Here is a 27,831-nt window from a genome sequence, read left to right as displayed (position 1 = left end):
TTCGATGTTGCGGAGGTGAACCTTCCGTTCAACGCCATCATTGGCCGACCGGCGCTCTACCGCTTCATGGCCATTGCCCATTATGGGTATTTGGTCTTGAAGATGCCTTCCCCTCACCGTGCAGGGCGACCGCACCGCTGCCGTCGCTGCAGTTGAGAGACTGCATGCTCTGGCGGCAGAGGCTGCACGTTCCGAGGAGGATCCGTCCACCTCGCAACCTAAGGCGCCTGCAAAGGCTCCCAAGGTCCAACCGTCCGATCCGGACCATGTTCCCGTGAAGACGGTGCAGATTGGAGCGGACTCCACCAGGACCACCCGCATCGCGGGGAACCTGGAGGAGAAATAGGAAGACGCGCTCATCGCTTTCCTCCGAGCAAATGTCGACGTGTTCGCCTGGGAACCGTCACAGATGCCCGGGATCCCCAGGGAAGTGATCGAGCACAATCTGAGGATTTACCCCGACGCCACGCCGGTGCGCCAGAAGCCTCGGAAGCAGTCCGTGGAGCGGCAGAATTTCATCCGTGAAGAAGTCCGCAAGCTCCTACACGCCGGCTTCATCGAGGAGGTCCACCACCCCGAGTGGTTGGCCAATCCAGTCGTCGTCCCAAAGGCCAACGGGAAGCTTCGGATGTGCATCGACTACACCAGCCTCAACAAGGCATGTCCAAGAGACCCCTATCCTCTTCCGCGTATCGATCAGATCGTGGACTCCACCTCCGGGTGCGACCTTTTGTCTTTTCTAGATGCATACTCTGGTTTCCACCAGATTCAGATGTCTAGAGAGGATAGGAAGCATACTGCCTTTGTAACAGTAGATGGCCTTTATTGCTACATTGTCATGCCGTATGGTCTAAGGAATGCCTTGCCCACGTTTGTACGGGCTATGAACAAAACATTCTGTAATCTAATTAGAGATATTGTTGAGGTTTATGTCGATGACATTGTAGTCAAGACTAAGGTAGGGTCAACACTAGTGGAGGACCTGTCCCTCGTCTTCGACCGACTCCGCGCCACGCGTACGAAGCTGAACCCAGAGAAGTGCATCTTCGGCGTCTCAGCGGGGAACCTGCTGGGTTTCCTGGTCTCACATCGAGGCATCGAGGCAAACCCAGCCAAGATCAAGGCGATCGAAGCAATGAGGCCTCTTGGCCGCATCAAGGACGTCCAGAAGCTTACTGGATCTCTCGCTGCTCTTAGCCGCTTCATATTGAGGCTGGCCGAGAGGGCCCTTCCCTTCTTCAAACTATTGAGGAGGTCCGGTCCATTTTCTTGGACCGAAGAGGCCGAACAGGCCTTCCAGGTGCTGAAGCAGCACCTTACCTCGCTGCCAGTATTGGTGGCTTCAGAACCCGGTGAGCCGTTGTTTCTGTATCTTGTTGCGTCTGCGGAGGCAGTCAGCATGGTGCTGGTCGCCGAAGGGACGGAGCAAGCTCGCCAGGGGAGCACTAAGGTCCTCCTGGCCAAGGATGGTGAGCCGGACCCCGGACACGGGGGCCCGTCAGCCTCACCCCAGCTTGAAGGTTCGGACCCCGCACAAGCGGGTCCGGAGGAGCCTCGTCCCATTGGGAACCCAGAACCGCTGGGGGCCCAAAGGCCTGATGTGGTGGACAAGGGCGAGCCGGACCCGGTAACTAGGGTTCGCACCGTCCAAAAGCCAGTCTACTACGTCAGCGAAGTCCTCCACGAGGCAAAGGCCAGGTATCTTGAGACGCATAAACTTATCTATGCAATACTTATTGCGTCCAGGAAACTGCGCCACTACTTTCAAGCACACCGAGTTGTTGTAGTGACCTCTTACCCGTTAAGAGCGATCCTGCACAACTCCAACGCCACAGGCAATATCGCCAAGTGGGCAGCAGAGCTGGCAGAGTTCCAACTGGACTTCCAGCCACGCCATGCAATCAAGAGCTAGATCCTGGCTGATTACATAGCAGAGTGGACTCCTTCCCCAAGTAATTCTGGGGGTCCGGTCGTCAACGCTGGATCCCCGGAGCCGGAAATCAGGACACCAGTTTTCACCGAGCCTCATTGGACGCTCTTCTTCGACAGGTCCGCCCGCGAGAAGTGGGCCGGAGCTGGTGTGGTCCTCATCGACCCCAACGGAGATCAGCTGAAGTACATGGTGCATCTAGACTTCAAGGCCACCAACAACATGGCGGAGTACGAAGCTCTGATCTTCGGCCTGACGCAAGCCCTCTCATTGGGGGTCCGGCAGCTTCTGGTGAAGGGGGAATCACAGCTAATCATCAAGCAGGTCCGAGGGGATTGCAACTGCAACAATCCCCAGCTCGCGGCATACCTCATACACGTGAGGAAGCTCGAGAAGGACTTCGACGCCTTGGAACTGCAACATGTTCCCCGCGAGCTCAACTCAGCAGCAGATGATCTCTCCGCGAGAGCATCTACCTGGGCACCCGTGCCCGAGGGTGTCTTCGAAAGACGGCTGCTGAAACCTACCGCCCAGACTGCCGAGCTGGGTGAAGGGGATCAAGCTGGCACCTCGAAGCCAACGGTCCCGGCAGCACTCCACCTATGGTGCCCGACCTGGGCTGTGTGCTCTGTTGAGGAACCTAGCGACCTCACAGAGCCACCCCCACCTACTCTGGGAGCTCCCGATGCATGGATCTCCGAGATCCGGGACTACCTGAAAGATAACATCCTCCCTGACGACGATGTCTCTGCTGAGCGCATAGTCCGATTGGCTAAACGCTACGCGGTGGTAGAAGGGGATCTCTACCGCCGTGGCGCCAACAGTGTCCTCATGCGGTGCATTTCCCAGGGAGAGGGCCGCGAGTTGCGCGCGGAGATCCATGGAGGCGAGTGCGGAAGTCATTCCTCCTCTCGCACGCTTGTTGGCAAGGCCTTTCGGCATGGCTTCTACTGGCCAACAGCACTCCAGGATGCGGCTGAGCTGGTGAGGTCCTGCAAAGCATGCCAGTTCCATGCAAAGCAAATATACACCCCAGCTCAGGCTCTGCAGATGATTCCGCCCTCATGGCCATTCGCTGTGTGGGGTGTGGATATTCTGGGGCCATTCCCCCGGGCTGTCGGCGGCTACCGGTTCCTCTATGTCGCCATCGACAAGTTCACCAAGTGGCCGGAAGTTACTCCTGTGGTGAATATCACTAAGAAATCGGCAGTCGCATTCCTCAGGTCCATTGTGTGCAGATTTGGCATCCCAAACCGCATTATCGCGGACAACGGGACCCAATTCAAAAGCAGGCTCTTCCAAGAGTACTGTGAGGACATCGGCATCCAGCTATGCTTTGCTTCCGTAGCACATCCCCGCAGCAATGGACAGGTTGAAAGAGCGAATGCAGAGATCCTCAGGGGACTCAAGACCCGCACCTACAACTGCTTGAAGAAGCACGGTGCCAAGTGGGTTGACGAGCTTCCATGCGTACTATGGGGCAACCGGACCACACCCAGCCGAGCCACCGGGGAGACTCCGTTCTTCCTGGTCTATGGGGCTGAAGCATGCCTTCCCCCAGAAATTCACCTGGGATCACCACGAGTCCAGGCCTTTGACGAATCCATGCAGGAGCAGCTGCGGTGTGACGACGTGGACCTCGTTGACGAGCGAAGGTGGCGAGCAGCAATCCGAAATGCACGCTACAACCAGGCGCTCCGGCGCTATCATCAATGGTTCGTGCACAGCAGGGAGCTCCGGGCTGGCGACCTCGTCCTCAGACGGATCCTGAGCCGAGCAGGGCTCCACAAACTCTCCCCCAGCTGGGAGGGGCCCTTCAGGGTTACAGAGGTATGCCGGCCCGGATGCGTTCGCCTCGCCACAGAAGATGGAGTGCCGCTGCCCAACCCATGGAACATAGAGCATCTGCGTAAGTTTTACACCTAGGCAGAGTAGGGAAATAAACTTTTCCTTTGTAATAAGATAGAGTTAGCATGCGGCCCAGAGCGGTTGAGGGCCACCCTCGTAAACCCGACCTCTGGCATCCATCACACTGGCGGCTAACGCGCGGCTCAGAGCGGTAGAGGTCCGACCTCGTAAACCCGGCCTCTGGCATCCATCGCGCAAGCCATGTACATCAAGATTGGAAAGGAAAGATTTCCTCCTAGTTCTGTCTTTGTGTCAAGGTTAAATTACACATTTTGATTCTCGGAAACTTCGTTTTTCTAACCCCCGCGGGGACCTCTACTCTTGTTGCTACAACTAAGATCTGCATTGAGCTGCTGGACTGCCGTACAGATCCGGACCCTCTTGCTGCTGGAGAGGGGTCCGGACCCCTAAGGACCTGCTCTGGAGAGCGGGAGCTTGTTTCCGGGGGTGGTCCGGAGTCCTGTGTAGCCGCTTAGCTGGTTCCGTACCCAAAAGCCTACACACTCCACCACCCTGTAACAAGTGCTCTAGTACCTGGAGCTGGGTAATTAGGGGCCCGGACCTCGTTTCAGCTCAGCAATTGGCTTCCTAAGTACAAAACGGCATGTCCAGCCTTATACCTCAAAGGATCGAGTACAACAAAGCGACCTCACCCACTGCTGCGGAAGATCTGGGACGCTGAAGCTAGGTCCGGAAAGATCGTGCTGTTTCTTGGAGTGGTCCGGAGCCCTGTGTAGTGCCTTAGCCTGGTTCCGTACCCTAAGCCTACGCACTCCACCACTTTGAAGCAAGCACTGAACTACCTGGGCCTGTGCATCTAGAGCCCTGGACCTGGTACCAGCCTGGGATTGGTCAGGAATGAGCCCCGCGGGTCTGCTACTAAGCTATAACTTTGAAGTGGTACACAGGTTAAAACCTGATTAGTGGTAGTCAGTCTCAAACCATTGAGCCTACCTACCAGGGGGTCCGGGTATCCGCTTCAAAGCTTTCATGCAGGATAAGAGCCAGTCTCGATGGTAGACAGACTCATAGCAACTGAGTCTCTCTCCCAGGGGGCCCGGGGCATACGCTTTGTCCCAGACATCATGGATGAATTCTGCATGCGTCAAATAGCTAAGATGCAGTATCGTTGCTACTATATAAGCGAACTTGATTCTACTATCTGTACTCCTGTATACTACACAGGGAACAAGGCGCTTGCTCGTCTTACAGGCTATGCAGCCCTATGCCAAGGAGGTCCAGAGTATCTTCTACGGCTCAGATGGCAGACAGGTCCAAGCAACTGAACCTATCTGCCAGGGGGCCAGGGCGCCGGGGTGCTGCATACTGCAAATCAACAACTGACAAACAGCTAAGTTGAAGTTTTTTCTACTTCAAAAAAAATTTCAGCTAGTACAAAGTTTGTTACATAATGCAAAAGGAAAAAGATACAATGCCCAGCTAAAGGGTCTGCAGGCTCTCGCTTGAAGTAGGCGGCGACGAAGTCAACGACCTCCTGCACGCTGTCCCGAGCGGCGGCCTCCGTCTCCGCTACAGGGCCATCGACCACGGGCGCCAGCGAGATGGTCGGGTCGTGGCTCCGGAGGCAGGTCAGGATGTGCTCCGCCACCAGCCGGATCAGCTCGCGGCCCTCGGTTTCAAGCTGTCCAGCAAGGACTGGCCCCAGGCGCTGGAGCCTATCCGAAGCAGAACTCAGCACCGGGAGGGCGTCAGCTATCGAAGCTGGCGGCTCCGCCACCTGAATCGGGCTTAGACCAAGCGGCACCAGCACCAGGCTCGCTTCGGTTGCCCAGTCAGCGATCCGCTGGGCCTCAACGCGCTGGTCCTCCTGGTACTTCCGGACCGCCTCCCTGACCGCCTCTTGCACCCGGGTGTCCAAGGCCGCCTTGGCCACCTCCACCTCGCGGGACCTCTCCTCGAGCTCGCGGGATCTCTCCTCCAGCTTGGTCTCCCTCTGCTCCGCCCATGCCTTCCGCTTCTTGAGCGAGTCTCGCTGGCGCCCAAGTTCCTTCTCTATGCCGGTGGCGTGGGCCTCCCGCTTGGCGAGGGACTTCCGGCCCTCCTCCAAATCCGCCTCGTCGGCAGTCAGCTGGCGGGCTCTCTCCTGCAATTGTTCACGCCATCCCTGCAGAGTCGCAGAGAAGACGTCGAGCTCCTGCCTCCGGACCTTGAGGTCCTCGCTGCGAGTCTCCAGCTCAGACTGTTGGGCTGCGAGGTGAGCCTCGAGGTCGGACCGCTGAGCAGCGAAGCCAACAACCTCCAGGGTGAAGTCCCGCTCCCGCTGCACCAAGGATTTCTCTCGGTTTGACACCGCGAACTCTCGGTCAAACACCTTCCTAAGGTTGGCTCGGTAGGCCTCTTGGTCCGCCTTGAGTTTTGACCGAGTTTCCGCGGCGCGGGAGGCTTCAGCCTTCTTGTGCGCTTTCCAGGCGGGTGTGCCAGTCGGAGAGGCGCTGACGCTCGCTCTCCAGAGCAGACCACTCCCGCCGGAAGGCCACCTCGGCGGAGGAGGTTGCCTCCTCGATCGACCGCCGAACTTGCAACAGCACCTGAGGAAGCGGAGTCGCATCCTCCTCCGGGAGTTGAAGCTGCAGGAGCTGCCTGCCAAAGACCACCTCCAACTCCTCCTATGCAACAAGACCGGAGCTGGAGGTAGGGGCTTCCGCTGCGGCACTTGTCTCCGGCGCCTCTACTGCCACCGCGTCGGGTGCGGCGGTGCCCAGCTCCGGTGCCCCCGCTGCCGCCGAGTCGGGCGCGGCCGAGCCCAGCTCCGGCGCCCCCGCTGCCGCCGAGTCGGGCGCGGCCGAGCCCAGCTCCGGCGCCCCCGCTGCCGCCGAGTCGGGCGCGGCCGAGCCCAGCTCCGGCGCCCCCGCTGCCGCCGTGGCGGCCGCGGCCGCGTCGGGTGCGGTTGCGGCCGCCGCGTCGGGTGCGGCTGTGCCTAGTACCGGCGCCCCCGCCACCGATACGTCAGGTGCGGCTGCGCCCTGCACCGGCAACTCCACCACCGTGTCGAGAGCGGCTGCGCCCAGCACTGGCGCCTCCGCCGCTGCAGCGTCGGGGGCCGCGGCATCCAGAGCCGGCATTTCAGCCGCCACGGCATCGGGTGCGGCTGCACCCAGCACCGGCGTTTCCGCCGCCGTTGTGTCGAGTGCGGCTGCGTTCAGTATCGGCGCCTCCACCATCGCCGCGTCGGGCGCGGCTGCACCCAGCACCGGCGCCACCGCCGCCGCCTCTGCGCTGAGCACTGCAGAGTCTAAAAATGACACGCCAGTCAGCATCACGTCACGCACCACGGGGCTAGCACAGGTCGCCGTACCTAAGGGTCCCGCACTTGCTGTCGCCGTCGCTGTCGACGCCAAGGCCGCCGCCGCCTGGGCACCTGCCGATGTGCCAGCGATGGTAGAAGAACTGCTAGGGTGGGGAGCCTTGGTAGCAAAGCAGAAAAGCCATCAAAAAACAAAAAAACAGAGCACCGACGCAAGGGAGGAGTGCAGGATGACAATAACCCAGAAGTACCGAGTACCCAGCGTCCCCGGAGCCCGGGTCTCTTCTCTTGCGGCTGCTGCTATTGTTGCTGCTGCCCCTGCAGCTGCGATGCAGGCGCAACCCGGGCTTGCTCCAGCTGCTGCTGTCCCTGTGGCTGCGGCATGGGCGCAACCCGGGGTCGCACCTGTTGCTGCTGATGCCGCCCGCGTGCCTGCTGCCACTGCTCTTGCGGCTGCTCCTGCTGCTGCTGCTCTTGCTGCCGGCGGGAAGAATTCCTCGGCGGCGATGGTGGTGGTCCAGTTGCGCCAGAGGACCCGTGGGGGCCGGCAGCCTGGGAGCTACCCTGGCCTGCGCCCTCAGAAGACCTCTGGCGCTTCGCGGCGGGCTCCGAGACCAGGGTCCCGTCGCCCCGGAGTAGCCTCCGCCGGCCTGTGTCTCCCGACGACGCACCGGAGCTGCTCTGTGCCTGGCTGGAGCCGGCCGCGGCCGTACTACTAGCCGCGGCCTACTTCCCCTTCGTGGTGGCGCCGGACCCCGCAGCGCTCAGCGTAGCCTGATCCCCGGACGTGCCAGGGATCCGGAGCCCACGGTTCGGGTCACCTTCGGTCTGCCGTGGGGCCAGTCCCCCGTCGTCCAGGGTTAGCAGGGTAGCCAGCACCGCCACCCTCGCCGGGTCCTCGCAGAGGGGGACTATGCTCCGCGGGAGGATCAGGTTCTCCGGGATGAAGGTGTCTCCCGTCACGTTCCGCACCAGGACCTCCAAGGCCTCCTGGGTCAGGTCGCTTCCCTCCCCGCGGTGGGTCCTGCTGCAATCGTTGAGGCCGGTGAAGCTCCACGCCGGTCACGGCCGCGCTTCAGGGGGGCGATCCGGCGCTTCACGAAGTCCCCGAGCACGTGCCACGAGGTGAGGCCGCTCTCCGCCAGCGACCTGATCTTGTCCAGCACGGAGTCGAACTCCGGCTGCAGCGACGGCTTGGCCCTCCAGGATGCTTTGTCGGAGGCAGGCCCCTCGGTCGGCAGGGCAAGGCGCTCGTTGGCTTCGGTGGTGGCGATCACCCAATCCCTGCGCCACTCCTCCCACCTCCCGCCAGCAAGACCGGGAATGTAAGGAGTCGGCAGGTCGCTCCTTATCTGGAAGTAGTATCCCCCCACTTCGTCCTTGCTCCTTCCGGACCTCACCAGAATGAAGAAGTAGCGGAAGAGGATGACGCAGGGGCGCACTCCCACGAACATCTCGCATAAGTGCACGAAGATGGACGCCAGGAGGCGGGAGTGGGGCGTCAGATGCTGAAGTTGGAGGCCGAAGTCTTCCAGCAGCAGTAGCAGGAATGAAGAAATCGGCAGTCCCACGCCGGCGGAGATGTGCGAGGTGAATAACACAAACTCCCCGGCGCGGAGGTTGCCAAGAGGAACCGAGCCTGCTCGAACCCCCCAGCCGGTTTCCTGTGCACTCCACCCAAGTAGGCGGCGCACTGTGTTCAACTCTCCCTCGGTCTGGAAGCGGCGGGGATGAACAAGGGATGCCATTGCTTAGTGGAGGTGAGAGGAAGCCGGCGCAGGGGAGCAAGGGGCAAGGAAAGCTCGAAAGCAAAGGGGCGCAAGGGATGGAAGGAAGAAGGCGAAAATAGGAAAGAAACCATGGAATGTGGTTCACCCCAATATAAAGCCCGACTCATCCGGCGCGCCCCGGAACCGTCGTTGGAACCCAAGCGACGCCCGCACCTAGGGTTAACCGCCCGGTCCATGGCAAGGTGTGAAAAGGCGGGATCCGAACCGTCGCCTGCGCGCGTGAAGCAAGGCGGAAGCTGAGCTGACGTGCGCGTATTAATCGCAGGCGTGGTCGAGCTTTTCGGGAGCTGCGCCGGTGGTAAATGATCCGTTTACTCCGGCCGCAACAATGCCGAACGTCGCGCGCGTGACTAGGTGAACCACTGTTCGTGGGGCCCATAGTCAGGAAGCCGTTGCGATGTGATGAGGCAGCAACCAACCCGAGGGGTAGTCAAAGCCGGTCAAGACCCCCGCAGAAAGGAGCTTCAAGCTAAACAGAGCCAAATCGCAGAAGTGGCCCCACCTGTGGGTTCGTACCTCCCCCAAGGTGGGCCCGGGGGCCACTGTCGGTACCCTGTAGCAGGGATACCCACTCTTCCTGCAGCAAGGCAGGGCCTGCGTAGTTATCCGTAACTACACGGGAAGGACGGAGTAGCCAAGTCCCACAGGCCAGGCTTTTCCCTCACCAGGCCAACGGCCCCGGACCGTTCCCCGCGCTGAGGATGGGTCCGGTGACGCCATGTGTCTCTAAGGAAGGGAAGCTCCGAGCTGACCGCCGAGGCCTCGGACCCCCAGAGGGGTCCGGGACCTCCTGCGCCCGTCCGGACTCCCCTCACCATGTAGGGGTCCGGAGCCGCCACGTGTCCCGGAGGCGCGGGATCGTGCGCGAGTCTTCCGCAGGAAGACTCGCCCACCCACCGCATTTAATGCGATGGACAAGGCGTGCTCTGCCACCGCGGTACACAAGACAGTCTTTGTCAGGCCCCGCTGTGCACCGCGTATTACCAAGGAGCACAGTGGAGCCGCCTATGCCGCACCCGCGCAGAGCCCGCCTGCAGCATTAAATGGATACGACAGCACGGCGCTTGTCCATCATGCCGCCTACGCCGCAAGCTACACCGCCCGCTTAAGCAACGTGGCGGGCGATGCCGCTAGCTACGTCAGGCTCCGTCTCGACAAGACAGCGCCAGGACATGATGGACGAAGGGCTCCGGGAGCAGGCGAGGGAATCCAAGAGAGATCTCCTTTGCCTGCGACGCCATAATATATGAACAGTACGTTATACTGCATCGTTGGACCCACCTGTCGGGGACCCCAACGGCTGTGTACGCGCCCCCTTGAGATATAAAAGGGAGGCGCTCGCTGCGCACAGGACAATCCAGACAGACTCAAGCTCTCGCAACCTTCTCACTCTCGTGGGAAGGCAATACAACACACAGTGGACGTAGGGTATTACGCTCCGGCAGCCCGAACCACTCTAAATCCTGCTGTGTTCATCGTGTTCTTGAGTGAGATTGATCTAAGACTAGCTAACCCCCGAGTACACACCCTCTGGGCTTAGGCGGGTGCCTTCCGCCACCCGGCTGTGGTTTGCAGCACCACGACAAATATTGGTGAGAATTGTATATAATTCTTTCATCCTTTATAGTATTATAGTATTATAGTATCCTTTATAATATAATATTGGTGAAAATTATATCCAATTCTTTCATCCTTTATAGTATAGATTATAGTATATATTATATAATTAATTTAATAGTACTTATTTTGTAACATAAATACTATTATGTATAAACTTAATTAAGTTTAAAATTATTTGACTCAGCCGAGTTGCATTCTCTTTTATGATGGGGGAGTAAGCAAAAGATTAGCAGAGTTGGCGTTGTAAGTATACTCGATATGCCGCGGCCATGGTTACAAACATGTTTTCAAATACTTGACGGTTTGGATTTACAGTGCTAGACATTTGGGGTATATCTCAACTTGCTTTTGCTTAACTGAATAATTTATTTGTCAATTTTTAAATAACAAATGAAATGGTCTGTAACCTAGTGGTTACAAGAGCCTCGGTAGTATCTCAGGCTCTGGGTCCGATTCACCGTGGAAGTGAATATTTTAGAATTTAACGGCGTTGTGAGTGACAGACGATTTTCCAATTGACAACGAGTCACCTATGGTGATTTCATTAATCTCGAAGATTTGCAGGTTCGCTCTTCGAAAATATTCATATGGGTAGGTTGATGTGAGTTGTGAGTGTTTGAGTTGTACTTCGTAATTTTAAAAATTTAAAGAATAAAATTGAGTAGATATTTTGAAAAAGGAGGAAGTTTTTGTTTGAGGGGTTGAAAAAGGAGGAAGAATGACTGTACGAGCATAGACAATCCTCGCAACAAAAAGAAACATATAAAAAGAAAATTTGGTCCAGCCCAAAAAGAAGTAAAGCATAAAATGGCCCACTCAAAGGTGTCCACCATTATGCCTGAAGGCCCAGGCAAGGCGGCCCGTGGGCGCGAAGCGGTGAGAGAAGAATCCCTTCCTACGCGTCTTTTTTATTTTTATATTTTTCAAAAACATTTTTTACAGAAATATATTTTCAATATCACAATTTACAGTTTTGTACCTCTACCGCCCGGCAGGGGGGCGGCAGGGGGCCTGCCGCCCATCAGCGGGGCGGTAGGGATTTATATGTAAATTAAAAAAAATTATTTGCGCAGAAGCCCTTAGCGGGAGCCTGCCGCCCCCCTGCCGGGCGGCAGGCCCCCTGCCGCCAATCCACTGGGCGGCAGGGGGCCTGCCGCCCGGCAGGGGGGCGGCAGGCTCCCCCTAACAAATTGCTGTGGTCATTAGATGTATTTTAGATATGTATACAAATAAAAATCATTAGTAAAGAACAGCAGAAGAAAAGTATAAGCTAGCAATTCACACACATACGCAAATGAGAACGAAATAGGTGATGTATGAGAACGAAATAAGTATAACATGATGACATGTCCATAACAAAAATACAGAAACAGCTAAAAGCACATCCTAACCACCCCGGCCACCCCCGCCATGTCGACCTCTTTTACGCTGAGCGTGGACGTGGTCTGTAAAGTAGGTGTGTCGCTCTGGAGGCCCTACGTCTCTACCTGGACGTCCGATGGGCACATGTGTCTGGAAGGTAGTATCGGCCTGCGGGTTAGGTGTAGAAAATAACCGACTCCAATTTTCGAAGTTTGCCTCAAAGGTATCCTGTGTGGGCCCTATACAGTCGCAATTAAGATATCTTAATCATCGTCTTATAAGTCATATATTTTGGTATATATTCATCATACATACCTGGTGGTGGTGGATACGAGGAATGACCCATATCAGGAAGCTGGTGGTGCGATCCTGTAAACTGTTCAAATTATTTAAAATATTCATAGAGATAAGAAGCACATGATAAATTCGGGCTACAGATTAGGTATTTACCTTGCGTTCCTTCTGCTGTCGCCATAGGGTAATACGAAGAAGGTCCAGCATCATATAACTGTTGTGATCCTATATGTAAATACAAAAGGAATTAGACTTCATACCACAATTAATTGAAATTAAGATATTGACTATATGTCTACCGAAAGGTCGTTGTGGTGCCTGTGTTGGTTGAAATGACATCCCTGCAGCTGGTGCCATGGTACTAAACTGAGTCCCTCCGTGAGGTTGGTAAGGTGGGTGTGCATCACCTGTATGGACTGAGAATTAATTGTTGGCTCCAAGTAGGAAGTTAGTAAGTATCCTCACGTACCTGGATAATGCTGCTGAGACCAATAAGGTGCTTGGGAAGACTGCTGCTGTGTGGGACCACAAGGAAACGAGGTCGAGGCTTGAGACGAACCGTACGAGTCATCGTAGGATGTCCGGCTACCAAAGGCTTCAAGCATGGAATGGGCTCTTTGTGAAACTCGGGTCCAGGCCGATTCTTGCTCATTCCTATCCATCATAGATCCCCCTCGAATCCTCATCAAATTCGCCCTGGCATCTAAGTCCATCAACCTGCACATTTCAAACTGCAAGCAAGAAAAAAAAGCATTAACACTGTAATCCAAAGTATTTGAAAAGCGATGATAACTTTGACTCACCGCCCCAGCTAATGCTTCATCCCTATGTCGTGCGTACCCATCCTGTGCTGTCGCAACATGCGGCTGTGGTTGCATGTCAGCATATATCAAGCGGCAACGAGTCTGAGGCTGGTACCAGCTCAGGTACGCCCTGTACGAAGCCTCCGTGTGTGCAGGGGTCGCAAGCGTCATGTTCTCCTCTGCCTGGTCCCAGCCATCGACCCATGGCTGCACCCTTGTCACCCACATGTTGGAGAAGGGTTGCCCAGTCCTCAATAAACTAAATATTGAAAACAATTTAGTCAAATATGATTAGTTAACTATACAATGCATAGTCACTGAAATAGTATATGAATTGTTACCTGTGGTCATGGCGTTCGACCCGATCCAATGCTGACGGCACATGATACAACTGCCTTTGACCGAACTGTCTCCTGACTCTGTCCGGGCAGTGAGCCTCAATGTAAACGTTGTACACCAACGCTGTAGTTGTCATCCATAAGGCCTGGTCCTGAAAGCAAACCGAAGATATCCCGATCGGTGCACGAGTGTTTATAGCCAACTCGGAGTAGGGCTCCCACACGACGTCTTCAGGTGTCAACCGATCAAACTCAGCCACAAAATCAGGATAGGCCCGACGAGACTGTACGTGGGCCCACCTCTTCTGCACAAAATTAATAATAATATGTACAAATAAGAAATACAAAGAGGGTAAAACAAAGCAACAGAATTACCAACAGAATAGTACGAGTAATAGTTATTTCCGTAATTTCCGTACCTGACGAGCGTACCAGAGAGTCCCCATGGTGGGCCTATCGTCCTCGGTGTCACCGTACATATCCAGCTCATACGGTGAGTGGTCAACAAGCGGGCGACCAATTGCTATCCTCTCGTACGACCAAAGCTGTAGCAGAATTGGACATCCTGTAAGAATTGCATTGTGCTTATTTTGCACCGATGCCTTGCAGAGGCCACGGTACGTGGCTGCAAGTACCGCTGCACCCCAACTGCATTGAGGCATTTCCTCCACAGCTGCCTCTGCGATCTCCAGTGCGTAAGGCACAAGCACCCTATGCACATAGGCCCCGTGTGAGTTGTTGAACATTATGTATCCAAACAACCACAGCAGGTATGCCTTAAGGGATCGAGTGACGCTATCATCATCAGCATCATATGCCAAATTGTCGGGCTGCATAGAAAAGATGAACATTTATGAGTACGAAATCAATTATAAAATAAAACCATAATTGCACTAGTCAAAAGCATAACTCTAACATTAATCGTAACAAAACAAGGTATGTACCTGGAACTGGAGGATCCATGCCTTGGCAGGGCCTGTTGATTTTGGGTGCTCTTCTACATCAATCGCGATGTCAATATTTGCAAAACGCTCTTCTATATTGTCCAACCACGTAGGCGGGACGACACGAGGCCCTACGGCATCCCCACTGATAGGAAGACCCAGCAGCATCGCAACGTCCTGTAGGGTCGGTGTCATCTCCCCACAAGAGAGGTGGAAGGTGTTTGTCTCAGGCCTCCATCTATCAACTAGAGCCGTTAGTAGGGACCTGTCCAGCTGTACTAAACCACTCTCAGCAAGACGACCTATAGTAAGAAGACCAGCCTCACTCAACCTGAAAAATAGAATGATCAAAGGTAAGTACATTATGTACGAAACTTACGAAACAAACGTATTTTTAAAAACATAATCCGACGACATATCACCTGGGCACCCATCGTGGGTCAACAGGAACAAACTCCGCTGGTGGACGTGGACACAGCACGTTAAATTTCACGCGCTGAACCACTGCAAGAAAGGACCGGTGCGACGAGTCTATGACTCCGTCAAGTAGAGCTGGCGTATCTCCGGCCATACCTAACACAAAAAAATATAAGTTTTCTGCATTTTCTACAATTTTTCTGCATTTTTCTACAATTTATCTTAAATTTTCATAAACTTTTCTAACATTTTCGTGCATTTCCTACAATTTTTACAATATATTTTTATAAATATATTTTTCTAACATTTTCTAAATTTTTCTGTATTTTCTACAATTTATCTGAATGTTTCATATACTTTTCTAATATTTTCTACAATTTCTGACTATTTCTCGAAATTTTTTCTCGTATTAAACAACTAATCAATACCACAAAATTTGTTGGTAAACCTAATTAGTTTTTCTAAAAACTAATCTTAATTCTACCTAAATTATATTAAAAACATTACCTAAATCGCTAAAATATCATTACTGCTGCATACACTAATTATAGAATTAAACATACAATAAATTTAGATCGAGAAAATGGAGAAATATTTATTACCTGCGGTTAGAATCCAAAATCCGGCAGGGCTTCGCCGTTACAACTCCCTCCCTCACCCCTCCTCTTTCCCTCCCGCTCTCTGGATGTCGTGGGAAGCAAATGAGGGGGGAGGGGGAGGGAAACCCTTTTATACAGGATGGGGGAGCCCGGCAGGCCCCCTGCCGCCCAGTGGATTGGCGGCAGGGGGCGGCAGGCTCCCGCCAAAGGCTTCTGCGCAAATATTTTTTTTAATTTACATATAAGTCCCTGCCGCCCCGCTGATGGGCGGCAGGCCCCCTGCCGTCCCCCTGCCGGGCGGTAGAGGTACAAAACTGTAAATTGTGATATTGAAAATATATTTCTGTAAAAAATGTTTTTGAAAAATATAAAAATAAAAAAGACGCCCCTTCCTCCGCCGTGAGCCGTGGAGATCCGTCCCACTCCAACTCCAGGCCATCCCCTCCGCCTCAGACCTCGGTGCAAACCTGCCGCGAAAATAGCAGCCGCCCGTTCGCTCTCTCCCCCTTCCTCCCGCGATGAGCGACCCGCGGGGCGGCGCCGCCGATCCCAGCCGCGACGGGGACGACCCGCACGACCTCCCGCTCGCCGAGGACGCTGACGGCGAGGAAGCGCGGCAGGCGTCCGATAAAGAGGCGGTTCCCGTGTCGGAAGGGACAGCCGCACGGGGTGGGGACACGACCCCGGACGCCGAACCGGAGAGCGACGACGGAGAGGGCGGAGTCGGCTCCCCGGATCAGGCGGGGCCCAATGCGGGCGAGGAGCGCGCAGAGCCCGCGGCCGCGGCCGAGGAGCGGGAGGGGATCGTTGGCGCCGCCAAGGTGGAGACGAACGGCGAGGACGCAATCAGCCACGACGCCGACGGGGAGGAGGACGATGACGACGACGGAGACGAGGAGGACGATGACTCCACCCCGGATGCGTCGCCGAGGGCCGAGGTGAAGGTGGAGGGCGAGAGCTCCACCGGGATGGCCCAGAGTGGCGCCAGCCACCGCGTGGAGCCGGAGCCTGACCCGTTCCTCGACGGCGATGACTCTGGGACGGAGGAGGAGCAGGCCGCGTTCATGGCGGAGCTGGAACGCTTCCATAGGGAGCACAGCCTCGAGTTCAAGCCGCCCAAGTTCTACGGCAAGGGCCTCAACTGCCTCAAGTGCGCGTCTCTCTATTCCTCTCGCTCTCTCAGCCACGCCACTACCATCTCTTGTCGTCTGAACACACTCGCCGTCTGTTCGCTCTGTTCAAATCCAGGTTGTGGAGGCAGGTCGCCCACCTCGGAGGCCACGAGCAGGTACGGCTGATTTCCTTATCACGCACAGGCACCTGATGCTGTAGATACCGCGGAGTGAAATTTTCTGTACTATCAATGATTTCCGTCTTCTAACGGTCTCACTTTTCATGTTTGCACAGCACTTTGTTTTCTATCTTGCCATTAATTGCTTTCCCCCCTTGAATGTGGACAGCTGTTCCAGTTTGACGTTTTGTTTATTCAGGTAACGATTTGTAAACTATGGCGTCAAGTTGGAGAGACTTTCAGGCCGCCGAAGTAAGGGTCTCTTTTCAGAATACATGTTAAGTGCCACCTCGTGGAGGATTATTTTTATGCCATGTAATTATTCTTTTGGGTCACATTCTTTTCCAGGACCTGCACTACTGTTTCTTGGTCATTTCGAATTTTCTACGAGAAGGTGATGCATCTGCTGCACCTTTTTTTTTCTGTACTTGTTCAAGGGAGGCCTCTGTTTACCTTGTAGTTGTAGTTGTAGTGTGTCTAAGGAGAATTTTATCCATGAACCGAACCGTAGGCACGCTCAACTTTACATCAGTTAACTCCAGAACAAAGGATTTACACCACTCAGGCTTAGTTTGGTTTGTATACATATAAATCCTTTCTGTACTGTGGAGTCTGGAGTAATCTAGCAAATATAAATATGGAGCTAGAGGTACTGCATTTCTTAGTGAATATATTTTGACCTTGAAGTGCCACAGATTTTTATTCATTTTGTGATACTTTATGCTGTTAATAGTTTACATCGAGACAAATATAATTGTTTCTTTTCTTTATGCTTAGATGCTAGCTCTACTCCTTTTACTCCTTCATGTCCTTAATGCTTTAGGTGTTAGATTTTCAATTGAATATAGTAATAGTACTTGCTCTAAGGTCTAAACCTATGGGTTTCCATGTTTTATTTGTTTATTTTTCCTTGGTCTGTTAAATGATTAATTTAGGCACTTCTTGAATACGAAAAACACAAAGTTCGGACTGGTCAGCTTCAGATACCACCCCCTGGTCTACCACAGCCTAGTGGTACTGACCGCGAGGTAAACCCTTTTCTTTTTCAAGAAAGATTAACAGGACAGTTTTAACTTATATGATATTTTTATTACTTTCTAGTTAGCTTGTTTACTGGGGTTCATGTTTTCTTTTCCTCGAACATGCTGGAGAGCTGCATATATTTCACTAAGAAGAATTAATGGTTCATATTATTGGTTTAAATATAATAGACACATTTATCATCTTATACGTAACCATTTTTCATTGGACCTGTAGATCTAGTACCTCAGTATTTATTATAAATTAATGTCAGAGTCAATCTGTATTCAGATAGACCTAGCTAATTTAGTCACTGAGTAGATGCCCTGTTTCAGCTGGAAATCTGGTGTCATCTGTATTCTACTATAATGCATGGTTCCCATCAATATGTGTGAAACCACCGAAAGTATTCTGTTGTTGGAAGGTGCTGCTATTTTTAGTTCATTTTGATAAAGTTTCATGATGGCTTTGTAGGTGACCGTGAATCAATCATCTTCCGCCAGAGTTAGAAGGGATGCTGCAGCGCGTGCTATGCAGGGTTGGCATGCTCACCGCCTTCTTGCTAATGGTACTTATGGAGATAACATTTTGAAGGTAAAGGAACTTTCACTGGCATTCACTTCTATTTGCTTACTATTTTCATTTAAAATGTTTGCCTTTCTACAGGACAAAGATTCAATGCCACTTTCAAGTCGTGATAAAAACCTAAAAGGCTTTGGTATGTTTTGTGATTTTTCTCTTGCTACTGTGAAACTATGCTAATTTTCCTCATGTATTCTTCATTATATGTTTAGGGGTGCTCAAGAGAAAGAAAGCATCTAGTCCAGAGTATGCTCTCAAGTCATCCCGCACGAAAGTAAATAAGTCACAGTTAAGGATTCTTGTCCAGTCATTCGGTTATCATTAAGTATTTGTAGACAATATGTTAGATGAAGATGGGATGGCCACTCAACATGTTACCTGTGCAATTAACAGCAGAACCCTAAATTCTGTAGCACAATTTAGTGCAATTGAGCTTGTCAGGATGCTGTATGGCAGTATCTCTGGTATGATGGTTACTCTCCTTATATGCATTAGAATGCTCGATTTCAGGGAAGATTCTATGGTCATTGATGTTGGAGAACCAGCCGACTGGGTGAAGATCAATGTACGGCAGACTGTAAGTTCAACGTGTTTGTTTTATTTGGTCACATGGTGTACATCATTATGAATATGTTTTGGAGCCATAACCTGAACCATGAAATAATTGGGTATAAGGTAGCTATGCTAGTGAACTTCCTCTTGAGTTTTGAACTGAAGTTACTTATTGCTTTCCTGCAGAAAGATTGTTTTGAAGTCTATGCACTAGTTCCTGGGCTTCTACGGGAGGAGGTGAAGAAATTATGCTGTTTAGTTTTTTTTTAAAAAGGAAGTTGTGCTGCCATTCATTTTGCTAGAATAAAATACGGCAGATAAGCAAAAGGTGTTTGCCTTATGAAATGAGGTTATGCCGCAGAGGAAATTGCTAACTTTTGTTCTGATGGTATCAGGTGCATGTTCAGTCAGATCCTGCCGGTCGTCTGGTTATCACGGGGGATCCGGAGCAGCCTGATAATCCTTGGGGGATCACACCATTCAAGAAGGTGGTAATTTGCTTTGAACACTAACACAGGCACATTTGGGAACTCGGTTTAATGGGAAGTGAATTTTCTATCTCAGGTGGTTAACCTGCCATCGAGAATTGATCCCCACCAAACATCAGCTGTTGTCACACTTCATGGTCAGCTATTTGTGCGTGCACCATTTGGCCAATCTGATATGTAGATACGTATCCTGTTTACTTCAGTTCCCTTCGACTGTGGTATCTCTTTGCCAGTTATATTCCTTGAGATTTCTAGGTCCGTGATCTTTGTTCTATCATTTCAGCCATTTATTTCTTCAAAAGTCATCTTGTTTTCATTGATTCCAAGTGTTCTGTTTGTTGTGCAGGGTTTATTGCAGTTATATTGAAGAAATAGGATCTTATCTGAGCAGATACATGCTGTCAAGCTGACATAGTAGAACTTCTGCAGCTGGAGTCCGGGGTTGATCTGTTATCATCTTGTTTATCATCACAGTATTATTAGTCATAAGACTAGCTGGTTCATGCGTGTATTTCAAAATTTATGGTGAGATTTTGTTTAGATAGAAAGGAGAGAAGACGCTGGTGATAGGGCTAACATTATAGCAACTTGTTATTGTTTATTATTTTCCTTCTATATTATATAAATGCCTGTCTGGGGCACCCCAAGGCGTCCTATAGCGGCACTCCGTATTTCTGTGCATGACGCCGATTCCTAGTCTCATTTTCACTCACCGGATTGTATATTTGTGTTGCGTTTTCACCAGCTTTTGGTTCATACAAGAACTTTTTTAGAGAATTGAGTCCATTTGTTAATTGAAAAGCTTATTTCTATGGCTACACAAATATAATGGTAATCGCATTGGGAACTGACTCGATGCTGTGTGAGAGAGCAGCATATCAGATCAGTTTGTTCTGTGTCTTATTTTCTTTTGAGTGGACATATAAGTTTGTTCGTGCGTTTTCCAGTCGCAGCACAAATTTTTTTTTTGGAAAAAATAATTGAAGCATCTTGGGGCCAAGCCCACCAAACTAGTGTGTGGGCCGCAAATTTTACGCTTGTGCACAAGCATGCCTTTTTTTATTTTTATATTAAAAAAATAAAATTTCAAAACTATATGCCGAATAGGGAAATTTTCAAAAATGGGTGTCTGTCGCCCCCCTAACGGGCGACAGGGGGCTGTCGCCCATCCAGTTAGTGACATGACCTAAATTTAAAAAAAAATATTATATTTAGGTCCTGGCGCCCAGGGCGCATTAAACAGTGAACTTATAAAATCGATATAAAATCGTAAAAAAATCAGAAAAATACAAACTCAACTGTTCTGGATTCTGTGAAATAAGATCTACAACTTTTGTTACATAAAGTTTTCATTTGATCAATGTATCTTGCTTTATTTTAAATACCAGTTTAATGCACTTTTATTTAAATCTCAAGATAGTGTTGCATGTGGTGAGTATAGGCTTGTGTAAAATTGGTAGGCCCAAAAAATACTTCTATCATAAGTTTTAAAATTAGATCTTGCAATATATCTAGTTTAAATGAGTTATTTATCCATGCTGCTATACTGAGTTTTAGGAGCCATAACTTTTACAGTAGCCTTATTTTATTTCCTAAGAGCTATAGAAAAAGTTTGATAAATTTTAGATAAGCACAACTGGACCAAATGAATTATGACTAAGGTAAATGCACTAAATCAAGAAAAATAGTTCTTGTACCTAGAAAAATCTGAAATAATTCATTTGGTCTAGTTGTGCTTATCTAAAATTTACCAGACTTTTTTATAGCTCTTAGGAAATAAAATAATGGTACTGTAAAAGTTATGGCTTCTAAAACTCAGTATAGTAGTATGGATAAATAACCCATTTAAACTAGACATATTGCAAGATCTAATTTAAAAACTTATTCTAAAGATATTTTCTGGGCCTACCAATTTTGTACAAGCCTATGCTCACCATATTCAACACTCTGGCCAAAGATGACATGCATCCAAATGATAAATCTTGAGATTTAAATAAAAGTGCATTAAACTGGTATTTAAAATAGAGCAAGATACATTGATCAAATGAAAAACTTTATGTAACAAAAGTTGTAGATCTTGTTTCATAGAATCCAGAACAGTTGAGTTTGTATTTTTCTGATTTTTCTATGATTTTATATCGATTTTACAAGTTTACTATTTAATGCGCCCTGGGCGCCAGGACCTAAATATAATTTTTTTTAGATTTAAATCCTGTCGCCAGTTGGATAGGCGACCACCACCCATTTTTGAAAATTTCCCTATATATTTTTGAAATTTTGTTTTTTTTTTAAATATAAAAATGAAAAAAAAAACCGCGCGCAGCTACCGGCCCAAAGCCCATTACGACTGCTTGCCGTAGTACGGGAAACCCGGTCGGCCCGATCCAAGGGGTACGGACCGATGCCATAACGCCGGGAGGGCTTGGGGCCGAGACCACCGGACACGAGGGCGAGGCGAGAGCCTATTCGCCTTGGCCGATTGGCGTGGGCGAGGGGTCGCCTCCGGTATAAAATCCTCCCGCTCCGCCCCCGCATCGGGCCCCCCATTCACACACAGTGCGCCACCCTCACCACCACCGTCACCAACAAAAGCCAATCGGAAGCTAGACCGGCGACGAGGAGCCGGCGATGGATTCTGACTACGGCGTGCCGCGCGAGCTCTCGGAGGTTCAGAAGAAGCGCGCGCTCTACCAGCCCGAGGTCCCCCCATGCCTCCAGGTACGCCCCGCACCAACACATTGCCGCTGATTCGTTGCATCGCGTGAGCCATTGCGTTCCCTGCCGGCTCGTCGGCCCAGATCTGTCTACCGGTGGGTCGCGCGGCGCCGGATCCTGCCCTGCCCTCCTGCCGGATCGGCTCGTTCGGTCGGCGCTGATGTTTACGGTCCACCGTTCAGCTGCTCCTGATTTGTTTTGTCGGGGTGAGGTCGTAGCGTGTGTCGCCGTCACAGATTGATGCGGCCGTCGCTGTCGTGGCGAGACTGGATCTGGGTCGTGGTGGACGTCACATGCGAAGTGCGGATTCTGTCTCGTACCCCCGTTGTGCAGATCGTTCTGCTTGCCTGACTTCAGAGGGATTTTATACACCGGGATTTGAAAAATAAAGCTAGATTCGCTATTGTGATGTTGTCGTTGTGTTGTCAGTGCGATTCTTCTGTAGCAATTATGGACCTGTCTGCTTAGTTTTTACAGGTCCGGGAATTGTTTATGTTTAGTTTGGCTAGATGATTGGTATCAAATAGACCTTTATCCTGTTTAGGGGTAGCACTTTTTACTCGCACCTTGATGGGATGAATTCTCAATTGGACTAATTTCTTCTTGTTTTTGATTGTTAATTAGCTTAATTCACACAATGAGACGTGATTTATGCACTTTATATGTAAATCAGGGCACTACTGTGAGGGTAGAGTACGGTGATGCTGCAATTGCTGCTGATCCAGCAGGCGCTCATGTGATCAGCCAAGCGTTCCCTCACACCTATGGGCAGCCCCTTGCACATTTTCTCAGGAAGACGGCTGTTGTCCCTGATGCTAAGGTCATATCTGAGCACCCTGCAGTCAGGTAATGCTCTATTGTCTTTCATGTTCCTGTCCATGAAACTTATCTGCCTTGTAAAAGTTATCTTTCTCGCTTTTGTCTCGCCACAAGTACAACAAAATCTAATCATTTTGCTCTGGGTGCAGGGTTGGCATTGTCTTCTGTGGAAGGCAGTCCCCTGGAGGCCACAATGTCGTTTGGGGACTCTATGAGGCCATCAAGGCTCACAACCAAAGCAGCAAACTCATTGGTTTTCTCGGTGAGTGATTTGGTCTTTTGCAGGAACAACCTAGTAGGATACAATCATCGACTTTCCATCCACTTGTGATTTGCAACTAGAATTTTTACTGTATAGGATGTGCTAACATGCGAGCCCCGCAAGCTACTTAGCCCATCAGGATGTGATTGAATTTTTCTGGCAATTGTAATGTTTTCACTTGTATAAATTACTTTGTACTTCTGTTACATTTCATTGTTAGCACTAGATTTGCAGACAATCAAGTGCTCAGCACTAATGTATGGGACTTTGTTATAAGTGTAATGATGTTTGGAGGTCTTTAACTAAACTTAACTGGGTTCATTTCATCCAAATTACTTAATTCTACAATCCAAAACGAAATAAGGTAGTATACACAACAAATACTGGAAACACCTTGTGCCCTGACCCTGAGTTTAACCTTGGTATCTCTTGCCCTTTTTTCCTCTTGCCTGCCTGATCTAACATTTAGATGCATGAGACAGACTGAGATTTCTTGAATGTTTCTTTTTAACATATCTCTTTATTTTTTGGTGGAAACAGGTGGTTCTGATGGTCTTCTAGCACAGAAAACCTTGGAGATAACCGATGATGTTCTTTCTTCATACAAAAACCAAGGTGGTTATGACATGCTTGGTCGGACAAAGGATCAGATTAGAACAAAAGAGCAGGTTAACGGTGCGATGGCTAGTTGCCAAGCTTTGAAGTTAGATGCTCTGGTAATCATTGGAGGTATGCAATGCTACATTTTATAAATCCAGAGATTCTACCACACTGTACATTTGTCTCAATAACATCAAATGTCAACTTATGAAGGTGTCACATCCAATACTGATGCTGCTCAGCTTGCTGAAACTTTTGCCAAGGCAAAGTGCGCAACAAAGGTACATTGGAAGTTTTCTGTCATATCATCACCTTTCCTGAATCCATTCTGTTAGTGCCGGTGATAGGTTTCTCTGTATGCTGATTAACTGATGCTTTTTTTTAAAACAGGTTGTTGGTGTCCCTGTAACTTTGAATGGGGACCTTAAGAACCAGTTTGTTGAGACTACAGTTGGCTTCGACACTATATGCAAGGTAGGGTTTGCTGAAATCACACCGCTAAATCTTTTGTTTTGAATTTGTAATGGTCCCTTGAACTTATTTTTATTCTATCAGGTGAACTCTCAACTTATCAGCAATGTCTGCACTGATGCTTTGTCGGCTGAGAAGGTAATTATAACACATAATGCAGGCTTCTGTCGTACACCTTATTCCTGACCAGATGCTATGATTTACATATGTCATGGCCCATTCTTTTTTCGTTTGTCTTGCTAAATGTCGTGGCAATCCATACTTTAGCAATAGTTAAGCCTTAACGGAAGGGAAATATATGTTGTTCTGGTTGATGCTGGTAAGTCTCGATACAGAGAATTATTAAAAGTGAAATAGGAGGCACTGTTGATGGTTTCAACTTCCCACCCCCACATTTCAGCAATTGAGCCTAGGGATGGCAAAGGGCCTTAAAATTTAGCCTAGATAATCTAATGGCCAGGCTCATCTCATACAATCGAGCTAAAAATATATAAGGAGCAAGTTGGATTGTGAAGAGACCACTAGGGCCATGATCCGTTACCACCCCTATAAATTGAGCTTGCATGTGAGTTGTATACACAGACTTGCCATAGGTTCTGAAGGATGCAATGCTGGCTGAGCATACAGCACTGCAACACTCCAGATGCTATACAATGATGATGTATTCGCATTACTGAATCCAAATCCCGCTCTTATTGTGTCTGTAATGACAGTATTACTACTTTATTCGCCTGATGGGACGGAAGGCTTCTCATGTGGCACTGGAGTGTACTCTTCAATCACATCCTAACATGGTTTGCACTTGCTTTCAGCCCATACTTGCTTGTTGGCCTATGTCACACAATCTGCTTATGCTCTTTCGAACTTGTACCTATGCTCAGGTTATTCTAGGAGAGGAGGTAGCTGCATCCAAACTTACAATTTTCGATATTACGAAGCAGATATGTGATGCAGTTCAGGCGAGGGCAGACAAAGGTAGGTCTCTACCTCTCGTCTATGAGATGGTGGAACATCATGTAACATTATTATCTTTTAAATGGCCATTTGTTGATGCTTTCCTAATACTTTTCACAGACAAGAATCATGGGGTGATTCTTATTCCCGAGGGCCTTGTGGAGAGTATTCCTGAACTATATGCTTTGCTTCAGGTATGTTGCTTGTGTCTTCTGGCAACCCAACAACAAGAAAGCCCCAAGCAAGTTGGGGTAACCCAATAATTTTTCTGACTTAAGCCACTTGCTGGTAGGAAATTCATGGCCTTCACGGTAGAGGTGTTTCCGCTGAGAACATCTCTTCTCAGCTTTCACCTTGGGCATCTGCACTATTTGAGTTTTTGCCCCCATTTATTAGGAAGCAGGTATGTGTTGTTTCATTTGTTAATTCTAGCATAGCTATAGTTCACATCAGATTTCAGTTGCTATAACATCATTGTTTCTCTGATGCAGCTACTTCTCCATCCTGAATCTGATGACTCAGCTCAACTTTCTCAGGTACGGTAGAACATGAAATCTGTAAATTGTCAATGTGTTTAGATTGTTGTCTGGTTGGTCTCAATATGTTTCTCTGTGCAGATTGAGACTGAAAAGCTTCTAGCCCAATTAGTAGAGACTGAGATGAACAGACGCTTGGTATGCTTCTTTGGACTTTCTTGTAACTTCCAGTTTAATTAAGTGGCACTAGGCATGTCATGTCTTTTTGTGGAGCTAGCAAATGGTGTTTTATCAGTGCATCAATTGATAATGTTCTTGGTCACGTTTGCAGAAGGAAGGCACTTACAAAGGAAAGAAGTTTAATGCAATCTGTCACTTTTTTGGCTACCAAGCTAGGGGTGCACTGCCTTCAAAATTCGACTGCGATTATGCCTATGCAAGTTCCTGCTCATTTTTTTTTTCTTATAAAGCAAATTGCCTGTGGGTGATTAATCATGTAGGTTGTTGGTTTCAGGTTTTGGGGCATGTGTGCTACCACATCATTGCCGCTGGTTTGAACGGTTACATGGCTACCGTGACAAATCTGAAGAGTCCAGTGAACAAGTGGCGATGTGGTGCGGCCCCTATTTCGGTAAGATTTGTGTTATGCCTATAATTTAGGATAAGTATGACAGCAACTAACTTCTGTATCCCCTGCAGTCTATGATGACTGTGAAGCGATGGTCACGTGGCCCTTCTGCCACTCAGATTGGCAAGCCTGCTGTTCACATGGCTAGTGTTGACTTGAAAGGAAAAGCATACGAGTAAGTTTGAGAAATACCTTGTTATACTTGTGTTAATGAATACACGCGCCATGTGATTAAGTAGCTGGTTTTCGGCACCTGCTATAGTTGCTTATCTGGAAGTATCTCTGTGGCGATGACCTTTGATCTAAAAAATTCTTGTATTTTGCAGGTTGTTGAGACAGAGCTCTTCCAGCTTTTTGTTGGAAGACATCTACAGAAACCCAGGCCCACTCCAATTTGAAGGACCAGGTGCCGATTCAAAGCCTATTTCGTTGTGTGTTGAGGACCAAGACTACATGGGTCGGATCAAGAAATTGCAGGAATACTTAGAGAAGGTAGTTTTAATACCCCTGATTATTTTTTGGCCCAAACCTACAGAAAGCCTAAAAGCGACAAGTTTTGCCTTGGTTGTTCTAATTCTTTTTGCTACGCCCTGCAGGTGAAAAGCATTGTGAAGCCTGGATGCTCTCAGGATGTTCTTAAAGCGGCTCTCAGCGCCATGGCTTCTGTGACGGAGACACTGAACATCATGACTTCGTCGTCCCCTGGCCAGACACAACTGAGTTAAACAAAACCATTTTATGGTGTGGGATTCACATTTTCCATGGTGACTGTTGGGGTTAGAAACAGTAGCCCTGCTATCCCACGAGTTATTTTTTTCGTAGTTTTGGGGGAGTTCTATCAGTTTTGACTTAAGTAGTTCATGAGGGTTTGTTGTCGATGAATTTGCACTGGAATAATTTTTCAAACAGCCTGATTGTGTTTTGTGGCCACTTAATAAACCAAAGTTTGTGGCAACATAAATATTTCTGTGGTGTAATAAGTTGAGAAATGGTAGAAATTCGAGAGCGCCCCCTCGATCAATGATGGTTAACTGTTGCTTTGTTTGAACAGTGGTAACTTAACTGGCAAGACTTTACCAGGTGTGGTGGCTAACCCCTGACACGTCTCTATTGACTGATGAGGGTTAAGAAGGTTGGTGCTGGACTGCCGGTGAAGGGCCGTTCTGTTGTAAAGTATTTCGACCATTTTGTATTAGTAAATTTGGCATACGTTGTCGAGACTACCATGACGTTGCCATAGGTTAAGAAGGTTAAGACCCTGTTTGTTTTCATGGGCTAAAATTTAGCCCTATCACATCAAAGTAAATGTTGCTATTTAAAAATATCAAATAAAAATATTTATAAATATTTTTTGACAAATGAGTGATGCTACGATACCTTCCTGTAATTATGAATTAATATGCTTTATTAAATTCGTTTCGCAGTTTAGCTTCAAGATTCTGCAAATATTTTTATAATTATACTTTATTTAATACTTTGAAATAGTAAGTTTTTTTTTGATGTGACAGCAAATAGCCTCTAAGTGAAGTGCTCGTGGCACGGAATCGAAAAGGAATCGGGGCACGCCGCACTCGGCTCACAAGGTGGAAATGGGCCGAATGGGAGTGGGACGGGCACGCACCAGGCCATCCGTGTAAGCGGGGCCATGAGGAGTGTGGGCGAGCGAGTTCTGCGCCTGGAGAGATGACCTGGGCAGTGGGCAC

The 27,831-nt window shown here is 49.5% G+C and overlaps 2 protein-coding genes across 3 annotated transcripts; both read left to right on the top strand.

The window, feature by feature from the left end:
• Positions 1–15,674: 15,674 nt before the first annotated feature.
• On the top strand, positions 15,675–19,878 carry LOC120650167 (AT-rich interactive domain-containing protein 5-like). Its single transcript, XM_039927194.1, has 13 exons — positions 15,675–16,420; positions 16,519–16,558; positions 16,761–16,813; positions 16,910–16,955; positions 17,497–17,589; positions 18,056–18,175; positions 18,248–18,299; positions 18,376–18,451; positions 18,674–18,740; positions 18,902–18,952; positions 19,111–19,203; positions 19,280–19,458; positions 19,550–19,878. Exons 1-12 carry the CDS (start codon positions 15,789–15,791, stop codon positions 19,382–19,384), a joined length of 1,428 nt encoding a protein of 475 aa, XP_039783128.1. The 5' UTR covers positions 15,675–15,788; the 3' UTR covers positions 19,385–19,458; positions 19,550–19,878.
• A 1,865-nt stretch (positions 19,879–21,743) lies between these two features.
• On the top strand, positions 21,744–27,159 carry LOC120650150 (pyrophosphate--fructose 6-phosphate 1-phosphotransferase subunit alpha-like). Of its 2 annotated transcripts, XM_039927182.1 has the most exons (18): positions 21,744–21,921; positions 22,592–22,764; positions 22,887–22,999; positions 23,540–23,728; positions 23,813–23,880; positions 23,990–24,073; positions 24,155–24,208; positions 24,784–24,864; positions 24,952–25,045; positions 25,145–25,218; positions 25,317–25,427; positions 25,516–25,560; positions 25,642–25,698; positions 25,832–25,936; positions 26,015–26,131; positions 26,200–26,303; positions 26,455–26,620; positions 26,725–27,149. In XM_039927182.1, exons 1-18 carry the CDS (start codon positions 21,832–21,834, stop codon positions 26,851–26,853), a joined length of 1,854 nt encoding a protein of 617 aa, XP_039783116.1. In that variant the 5' UTR covers positions 21,744–21,831; the 3' UTR covers positions 26,854–27,149. The 2 variants fall into 2 exon arrangements, with proteins under 2 accessions (XP_039783116.1, XP_039783109.1); XM_039927175.1 differs by having other exon boundaries at positions 21,749–21,921; positions 24,784–25,045; positions 26,725–27,159.
• The last annotated feature ends 672 nt before the right edge of the window (positions 27,160–27,831 follow it).

Source organism: Panicum virgatum, chromosome 1K, assembly GCF_016808335.1.
Source record: "Panicum virgatum strain AP13 chromosome 1K, P.virgatum_v5, whole genome shotgun sequence".
NCBI classification, from domain to species: Eukaryota; Viridiplantae; Streptophyta; class Magnoliopsida; order Poales; family Poaceae; genus Panicum; species Panicum virgatum.
Note: the sequence above shows the minus strand (reverse complement) of the source record. Positions and strands in the feature narration are given on the sequence as shown.

Coding starts and splice junctions, on each gene's coding strand:
- LOC120650150 (XM_039927175.1), top strand. CDS start 21,832: ATGGATTCTGACTACGGCGTGCCGCGCGAGCTCTCGGAGGTTCAGAAG. Junction 23,881..23,989: donor AGGCAAAGTGCGCAACAAAG/GTACATTGGAAG, acceptor TTTTTAAAACAG/GTTGTTGGTGTCCCTGTAAC. Junction 24,074..24,154: donor GCTTCGACACTATATGCAAG/GTAGGGTTTGCT, acceptor TTATTCTATCAG/GTGAACTCTCAACTTATCAG.
- LOC120650167 (XM_039927194.1), top strand. CDS start 15,789: ATGAGCGACCCGCGGGGCGGCGCCGCCGATCCCAGCCGCGACGGGGAC. Junction 18,953..19,110: donor CTGGGCTTCTACGGGAGGAG/GTGAAGAAATTA, acceptor TGATGGTATCAG/GTGCATGTTCAGTCAGATCC. Junction 19,204..19,279: donor GGATCACACCATTCAAGAAG/GTGGTAATTTGC, acceptor TTTCTATCTCAG/GTGGTTAACCTGCCATCGAG.